Below are 8714 nucleotides of genomic sequence, written 5' to 3'. Positions count from 1 at the left end.
TTGGAAAAGGTCAAATTTGGTCATTTTTCAAAGACGTTTTACATTCGAATGCAGCCATGCAGGAGCTGGGCATGATAATATCTATGAAGGGGACATACTGTACTATCAATATATGCAATAAAATTTTTGGGGCAATTGGGTTTAAGAGTAGTAACCATGGAAACAAAATTGACATTTTCCCCTTTTTTAAAGTTAAGATTTGGGTCATATTTCAAAGAAGCTTTACATTCGAATGCAGCCATGCAAGAGCTGGGCATCATAAAATCTATGAAGGTGGCATACTGTACTATCAATATATGCAATAATATTTTTAGGGCAAATGAGTGTAAGAGTAGTAACCATGGAAACAAAAGTGAGATTTTCCATTTTTTTTCAAAGGTCAAATTTGAGGCATATTTCAAAGAAGTTTTACATTCGATTGCAGCCATGCTGGAGCTGGGCATAATAATATCTTTAAAGGGAGCATACTGTACTATCAATATATGCAATAATATTTTTGGGGCTAATGGGTTTAAGAGTAGTAACCATGGAAACAAAATTGACATTTCCCCCTTTTTTTAAAAGTTCAAATTTGGGTCATATTTCAAAGCAGCTTTACATTCGAATGCAGTCATGCAGGAGCTTGGCATCATAAAATCTATGAAGGGGGCATACTGTACTATCAATATATGCAATAATATTCTTGGGGCAAATAAGTGTAAGAGTAGTAACCATGGAAACAAAAATGAGATTTTCCATTTTTTTTCAAAGGTCAAATTTGGGGCATATTTCAAAGAAGTTTTTCATTCGAATGCAGCCATGCTGGAGCTGGGCATAACAATATCTATAAAGGGGACATACTGTACAATCAATGTATGCAATAATATTTTTGGGGCTAATGGGTTTAAAAGTAGTAACCATGGAAACAAAATTGACATTTTCCCCTTTTTCAAAAGTTCAAGTTTGGACAATTTTCCCATTTTTGAAAGGCCAAAATTACAAAAAAGTTAATACAAGGGTTCAATTGTATTTAATATCTGATTTGCCCATTTAAATGTATCTAAAGGAAGTAAACACAACACAATCAAACAAGCATTTGATCATACAATCTGTATGTTGCCATAGAAACATATAGGCATATCATAACTGGCAAGTATTAAAATTGATTGATTGTCTGATTGTTTGAATTATAATATATCAATAAAAACGTCAAATATATCAAATTATTAATCAACAAATGTACATTTGTTTGTTACAGTTATATATGAAATTTGGCTATCGCATGTGCATATCGTCAGTGCATACCTTAAAGAGAGAACTGCCAATTCCTATAACAAAATGACATGAGATCTATTTTGACTAGCGGGAGCTTAACGTACTAAGCATGTGGGAATGAACAGTATGGTATTTTCCAAGTTGCAGAAATATTCAACAACGATCATATTAAATGTACATAAAAATTTTATAACTTTCATTTGAGCTGCATTTTCACAATCTGTCAACTTTTCAGCAACTGGTAAATAATTCAAATGTTAGGCTTTATATCACAGTTGCAACATGAGTTTATAATTTACATTGCACAAAGGCATATATTTCTAATACATGTAGCTGGTCTTACAGTAAAATTTTGTCACATATGTTGAAAAACTAGTACAATGTTGTATTACATATCAAATTTAAAAGCTAATCAACAGATATAATCGATCTCCCCCACCCCTCACCCCTACGCCTAATTATTTTGATCTAATAGGAGATTCCTTATCTGATCTTTTCGGTCTTCTTCCTCTGAGGCACAGAAATCTGCAGCAGTCATCCTCTTCTCCTTTTGACAAAGACGGGAGAAGAAAGAAGATATCTGCTGACCAGAAAGGAATTCTGACCTACTAAACAGTCCACAATTCCTCATCTCCTCCGCTGCAATATACGGATCTACTTTATTGCCAGTCCTCTTCCCAATATCGAACTTCTCTGTCATGAAAGCTTTCTGCCCAGAAGTGAAAGTTACTCTTTGTCTGTTTTCTTTAATGGCCCATCCCATGTCTAATTCTGAACATCTACATACATCAGTATTGCTGTGGGACTCTAAAACCACAGATCTTTGTGGCTGGAAAGACAAAATCTTATCTGCATACATCCTCTTTGCCTTCTCTGAAACGTTCATTTTGGCATCGCTTCTGAAACTACAGTTGCCCATGTTTACATGATTTTCAAGAGCCTTTTGTGTAGAGAATGTCTTGGAGCAACTTCCCTCCGGACATTCCAGAACAGATGATCTAGATGGATTCTCCTCACTAGTGTCCTCTACAAATCAAATCATTCTTTGTTAGATAAGATGTAACGTCTCCATTTAAGTAAAAAAAAATCTTGAGTGAGACGTAAAACAATAAATAAACAAAAAAACAATGAATTATTGTACATGTAAGCTTTTCTGGGGTTATTTTTGGTTGCTGCTTAGTGGCTAGAAAGTAAGAGTAAAAAATCCCTAATCAAACTGAAAATTACCAGGAGTTTCTTCTTCCATTTCTGAAATTCCTCCACCAATCCATCCAGCCACTGTCTTTAGTTCTACAGAATTTTCTGGGGCACTTAGATGATCCCAGGTTAGTAACTTTCCTATAAAGAAACAAAGTGATCCCTATATGTCGCTATGGTTTGCAGGCGACACAAAAATGAAATAGATAGAATAAAGGAAACATGATATAAAAAGATCTTGGAAAGTTGCAATATATAAATTTATACCTGACAAACTAAGCAACGTGTTCAAAGCTTCTGGGGAGCATCAAGACTGCGATTATCATCCCAGCAGGAAACTGAGGAAGATTGACTAAGACTATTTTCCTGACTGCTCTCTGTGAAGTCTGTCCAGGCGATTTCTGCAGCTGGCAGCGCTGCCTACAAATGTAATCGCAATTATCATTTCAAAGAAATCGATACATGAAATCATGAAAAGGTGTTACTGATCCCTTAGTCTTACATATGATGTATTGACGTACCCTGTATAACTTTGAATAAAATTCATAAAACTTAATCAGATAAACAGAATATCTGATTAACATAATGCCCTATTCACCAAATTAGTAGTCTTTATATCACACACACACACACACACACACACAAGGTGTAATATTACTGTAATTATCTACATTATTGATAAGATTGAAGCATAAGTTTTACAAGTACTTTCTGTTTAAACTGATTTATTGTCATTAACAAGGTCAATCTTTTAGTTCACAAAATAAAATATGTGGTCAAAAGATGTAAATTTGTTAGGATTGAGACTAACTGTCAATGTATATTAGTACTTTCTGTATCAATATAACAGGATTTTGAAATTTTGCATAACAGAATAGACGACTTTCACATTTACAAAAGTCATTCCCCTTTGCAGGATCAACCACCGCAAGACACTGTTTCCCCTCTCTAACCTTACCAACTTTATGGGTCAATATCTTAGAAATAAAATCTATATGAATATGCCCATTATGTTTTTCGATTGCCCCATACTCTGGCAATACAGGTACAGATGTAATTGTTATAGAACGTTTGAATTTTAAAAATATCAACAGGTAACTTGCAAAGGACAAAGAGGGAAAAATTAGCATTACGCCGACAACGGGAGATTTGCATAAATTCAGAATATCAGAAAGAAAAATAAAGGACAAATAGAAAAAGCTAGGGTTTGGTGCAGCAATATCATATCAGGATATCCGAAATATCAGATTATGAGATATCTGATTTAATGGGACCCACTGTATAATAACAAACAGACAAATATACTGTTACAGTAGTAGATGTTGTTTTATCTTACCTTTCTCGTACGTTTTAATGGAACCGGGTTACAATCTCGAATGAGTCTTCAATGCTAAACTGAAAATAGGATGTTGGTTGAAAGCATATCTTCTTGTATTGTATGTAATATACCTTACATCTACGTGTAAAATAAGAGAGAAGTACACATTTCCTGGCAAAAAAAAACTAAAAATTTAATGTAATCAAACATTTTCTCACTTTACAAATATTATACAATATTTACCAGCTGCTCAGACTCATTTTCATTGAAAATTTCAGCCTCCAATAATTCTTTTCTGCAATTTCTGCATATACCTGCAATTGTTTTAAAATTATACTAAGTAAGTTGTATTAACATATATCAGCTGACTTAATAATAATAACAAAAATAATAACCTTTATTATATGATTGAATAATTTCCATCTCTCTGATTGGCTTAGATCCAACTATGTTAGAGAAATACTACGTTGTATTGACCTGCACGTGACGTTCCAAGTCAATACAAGGAATTATTTAAGCTACATCGGACCAAAAATAGATAGGGAACTTCTTGATGACGCGATCGATTATTCTTATTTTTGTCGTCCAATGAAATTGCGCGTCTTACACCGAGTTCGGTTATGACTTCAGCAGACGTAAACAATCCAATACACAATGGCTACTAGGTTTGCTTCGATTGACGACAGCGATTTTGATAGACTTTTAAAAGATAAAGATTCCGAAAACACCCAGAAAGCCACGAAAATGGCAATAAAGATATTTCGTACCTATTTACAAGAAAAGGGTCTATCTACGGAATTTGAATCGTTTGAACCGAGTGAACTGGATGCTACGTTAAGCAAGTTTTATGCGGAGGCGAGAACAGTTAACGGTGAGCTTTATAAACGCAGCAGTTTATTTTCCATTAGACATGGACTTAACAGACATTTGTCGGTGAATTCCCAAAATACAAGGGACATCATCCATGGAGTAGATTTCCGCAAATCACAACTGGCTTTCACCGCAGCTACCAAGGAGCTAAAACGCAGTGGCAAGGGAGGGGTTTCCCATTACCCTCCTATTGAAAAGAACGATTTAAAGCTTATGTACCAGTATTTTGATCTTGAGAACAACGTGAAACTACAGGAAAAAGTGTTTGTAGACATTGTCTTGTATTTTGGACGCCGAGGCCGTGAGAATTTACATCAGTTAAAGATATCGGATTTCAGTGCCAGGCACGATGCAGAGGGCCATCTTTACATTTATTTAGACAAGGATGAACTGACCAAAAACCACCAGGAGAACGCTAACACAGCGGACGGAAGGATGTATGCAATGCCAGGTTAGTACATCATATAGCTTAAACAGTGTTCAATATGGTTTGTTTATTTATAAACTTTAAAGACAAAGTATTTTTTTAAACATGTTAGAAATGTAAATATGTATAGAAATGCAATGTGACATTTTATTTATTTATTTTATTTTATTTTTAGATGATCCTCTATGCCCAGTGAAGTCATTCATCAAATACAAAAGACATCTTAATCCAAAGTGTGACCGAATTTTCCAAAGGCCAAAACGTAATTTTTCTAGTTCTCATTATTGGTATGACAACGTTCCTTTGGGACATAACACTATAGGGAACTTGATGGCTGCAATATCCCAAAAGGCTGGACTATCACAGAGGTATACGAATCATTCTTTGCGCGCAACCTTGGTGCACACACTGGATTCAACAGGTTTATTCTCGGGACGTCACATCATGAGTGTCACCGGACATCGTGCGGAGTCCAGTTTGAAAACTTACTCAGGCCAAACAGAGCCAGAAATAAAGCGGAAAATGTCCGAAAGTATATCCAAAACTCTCCGTACTGACACCAGTGTGCAGGAGAAAGAAAATTCATTAACTACAAGCTATTTCGAGGCTTCTGAAATGAAACTTGAGTCAATACCGGTATCAAATTCACTGTCTGACATTGACAATGTACTGGCAGATTTATTAAATGATCCTGATGATTTTGATTCCATTTTAAGAAGTGCAGATTTCGATTATGGCATTCAAAATGTGGGGGGTCCATGTATTTCTGAAACGAATGCACTGTCGAATCTGAATGCAAGTACTTGTAACTCAGTAAGTAAAAGTGGACAGACCACAGTTACAGAGCACGTAGAGATGTCCAGAACATCTTTTCAGTCTATTGCCTCAGGCCTTCCAGTTTTGACTCTAAACAATTCATCAAATATTACTATCAATTACAATGTCAACTTCAAGTGAAAATGGTTATAATGTTCAGTGATAGACAGATTGACCTGACAAAAGAAGCTGATGTTTCAATATTTTATTGTACCATTTATTCTGTTACAATGTGAACATTAAATGTTGTTGAAATTTCTTGTTAAAATATTCAATTAAATCGAAAAACAGACTTTTTGGAGTTTGCTATCATTTAATCATATTGCTAACATGTAATCATATAATAAAGCAGTTGCTATAATTTAATCATATAATAAAACAGTTATTGCTGTTTTTACGGTCAATACAATGATTTAGCCATCTTCGATGTACAATATTGTACTCCTCAGATGGCTAAATCATTGTATTGACCTCAAAACACAGCAATAATTGTATATTATTTATCCAGGATAACTCAATTAGTTTAAAACTGGTTTCCATTGCCATTGTATAAATATAATAAATTATAAAAGTCTACATATAACATAATATTACTAAGGAGACAATGATCACTTCCTACAAATCAAATCTGACCAAATGCAAATTACTCATTCAATGAGTGTACACTGCCAGTGAGTGTACAAAAGTTTTTTTTTTAGCGTGTCGCACTTTAAACATATGATGATTTCAGGAACCAATCCACTCAGAGTGAGAAATAAGATAGAAGGGTAGAAGGACATGTAGCAAACTATTATCTGTAATTAATAAGGTGTTTAAACTAGAACAAACAAAATAATAAACACCTGTTTACAATCGAAAACAAATCCTAATCTATTGATATGCTTGTCGATAAACACACTCTATTACAAAAAATGTTTCATTCAGTACATATATTAATTATGATTTAAAATAAAATTACTCTGATGTATATAGTATCTATAATAGATCTAATGTGATCATCAAAATGTGTATATTCTCCTTATTTCAGCAATGAAACATTAATTTCATTGTAGTGAGCTACCTATAGATTGAATATTGTTTTTGTACTTATTGTATTCAAATCAGATAAAACATAACCCACTCACCTGTTCCAACTGCAAACACAACTCCAAAATTCTCATGTATAGTGTATACATTTGGAAGTGTCAGTGTTCTGTCAGATTTTCTTCTTATGCCCTTATGAGTGTTAAAAATGAAAGGGATTTCACAGAAGTTCCGTCGTTTTCTTCTACTGTTTGTTTCCAAAACATGGACAGAATGGTTTGCACAGATAGAAGAATTTTTGTTGAGAAGGGAGCAATCCGAATTCAGTACAAATAATTACGCTTTCGTCGTTTACTTTCTCCATAAACGCTCAGTTTGGTCGGAACACTTGATATGTACATCTTTTTCACGAAAATCGCAAGCCATTACCAAAACCTAACTAGAACAATATAAAAAAAACTCCAACGACTCAGCCCAACTCCGGCATCTTTCGCAGACGTATCTGACGTCTGACGTTCAATGTTTTTGTTTACATGTCGCCTTTTTGCGGTATTGGTTAAGTCGCGCCATATATAGGTTCAGTGTTACCTTCAAAAAGTCGAAATATCGCAAATTTGTTTTAATTATTAATCAAAAAGTGTATGATAATGTATATATTTATTTATTCATTTAAATATATATTCATATTCATTGATTGATACTGATTGATCGAAATGGTTACGATCGATATACTTTAATAATTGACTTTTCTACCTCCATTTCGAAGAGGTAATCAAATGGGGAATCCCCTTTTACAAAAATAACGTGCAGATTTCGCTGTATTCAACATGAGATAGAATGCCGATTTCCAATAGCCCCAAAAATGTTTTAATGGTCTTGAAAACTCTCACAATGCAGGGATTCTGTCCGATATCAGGAATTTTACTGGGATGGCTGCGTTTTCTTGTTTTTAAGCGGGTATTCTGGTTGAAAAAAGTCATTTTTTGTATAAAAATCAATACCGTGTTACCCTTTAGAAGTGCAAAAAAAATCAAATACGTATTATTTATATATATTAGATACATAGTTTTTCTTAGTTTAAAGTTTAAAAAAGTCAAGAGATATAAACCTCCTGAAAAATAAATCGCCTGTAAGTGAAAATTCACATAATGTCAAAAAATAGAGAATTGAACCTCCGTTACCATGGTAACGAGGCACCAGATGCATGACCTTCTACAGACTTTTTTCTCAATTTGCCACTCTGAACACTTCTGGAAAGTTTCAACAAGATTGACAACTTTGCGTGCCCATGTATGGTTGGTGGTTACAGAGAATTGGTATTAATTTCTAATTTAGAGTCCAAAACAGAAAAGTGTGAGATTATTACAATAAGGAAAAGATAAGTCAATCAATAGCAAAACAATTATTAAAAGCTATCAATAATCCTGTATTATAAAGGAATAAAGAAGAATTTACATATGACATGTGTAAAGGACTATGACCACTTCTATTACATGATATCATTTATATAAATTTGCCTGCAAAATTAAGAGTTTCCGTATCTTCTGTATTGAGTGACCAATATTTTTTTGGTTCATCATCTAAAGCTGAGAAGTATGGAGATTTACTATTAATAAACTGAGTTTTTTTTTTTTTTTGGGGGGGGGGATGTTTGACGATCATATTACATGACAATGTTATAAAAACAAAATGAATGTTACATCTACATAATCGATCTTCAGGAGAAATATTGGTAAATCTCCCCACTTCAATTTGTAAGCTGTGACAGGAAATTCCTAGATAACAAATAACTTGTACATTCATGTTGAT

General features: G+C 33.9%; 2 protein-coding genes across 2 annotated transcripts; one reads left to right on the top strand and one right to left on the bottom strand.

Annotated features, from left to right (window-relative positions):
* Window positions 1-990: 990 nt before the first annotated feature.
* Window positions 991-2588, bottom strand: LOC134262585 (uncharacterized). Its single transcript, XM_062744976.1, has 2 exons — window positions 2482-2588; window positions 991-2280 (listed from the first exon to the last, which is right to left on the bottom strand). Exons 1-2 carry the CDS (start codon window positions 2498-2500, stop codon window positions 1709-1711), a joined length of 591 nt encoding a protein of 196 aa, XP_062600960.1. The 5' UTR covers window positions 2501-2588; the 3' UTR covers window positions 991-1708.
* Window positions 2589-4160: 1572 nt separating this feature from the next.
* Window positions 4161-6106, top strand: LOC134262584 (uncharacterized). The gene is made up of 2 exons (XM_062744975.1): window positions 4161-5090; window positions 5242-6106. The coding sequence occupies exons 1-2, from the start codon at window positions 4424-4426 to the stop codon at window positions 6021-6023; spliced, it is 1449 nt and encodes a 482-aa protein (XP_062600959.1). The 5' UTR covers window positions 4161-4423; the 3' UTR covers window positions 6024-6106.
* Window positions 6107-8714: the final 2608 nt, after the last annotated feature.

Source organism: Saccostrea cucullata, unplaced genomic scaffold, assembly GCF_032062105.1.
Source record: "Saccostrea cucullata isolate Sc308-1 unplaced genomic scaffold, CSIRO_AGI_Scuc_v1 ctg11398, whole genome shotgun sequence".
Lineage (NCBI taxonomy): Eukaryota > Metazoa > Mollusca > Bivalvia > Ostreida > Ostreidae > Saccostrea > Saccostrea cuccullata.
The sequence above is the reverse complement of the archived record's forward strand: the minus strand, read 5'-3'. Positions and strand labels throughout refer to the sequence as shown.

Bases quoted from the DNA above. Each gene is read 5' to 3' on its own strand.
- LOC134262584 (XM_062744975.1), top strand. From the start codon at position 4,424: ATGGCTACTAGGTTTGCTTCGATTGACGACAGCGATTTTGATAGACTT. The intron at 5,091-5,241 runs GTTAGTACATCA...TTTTATTTTTAG, and splicing joins AAGGATGTATGCAATGCCAG to ATGATCCTCTATGCCCAGTG.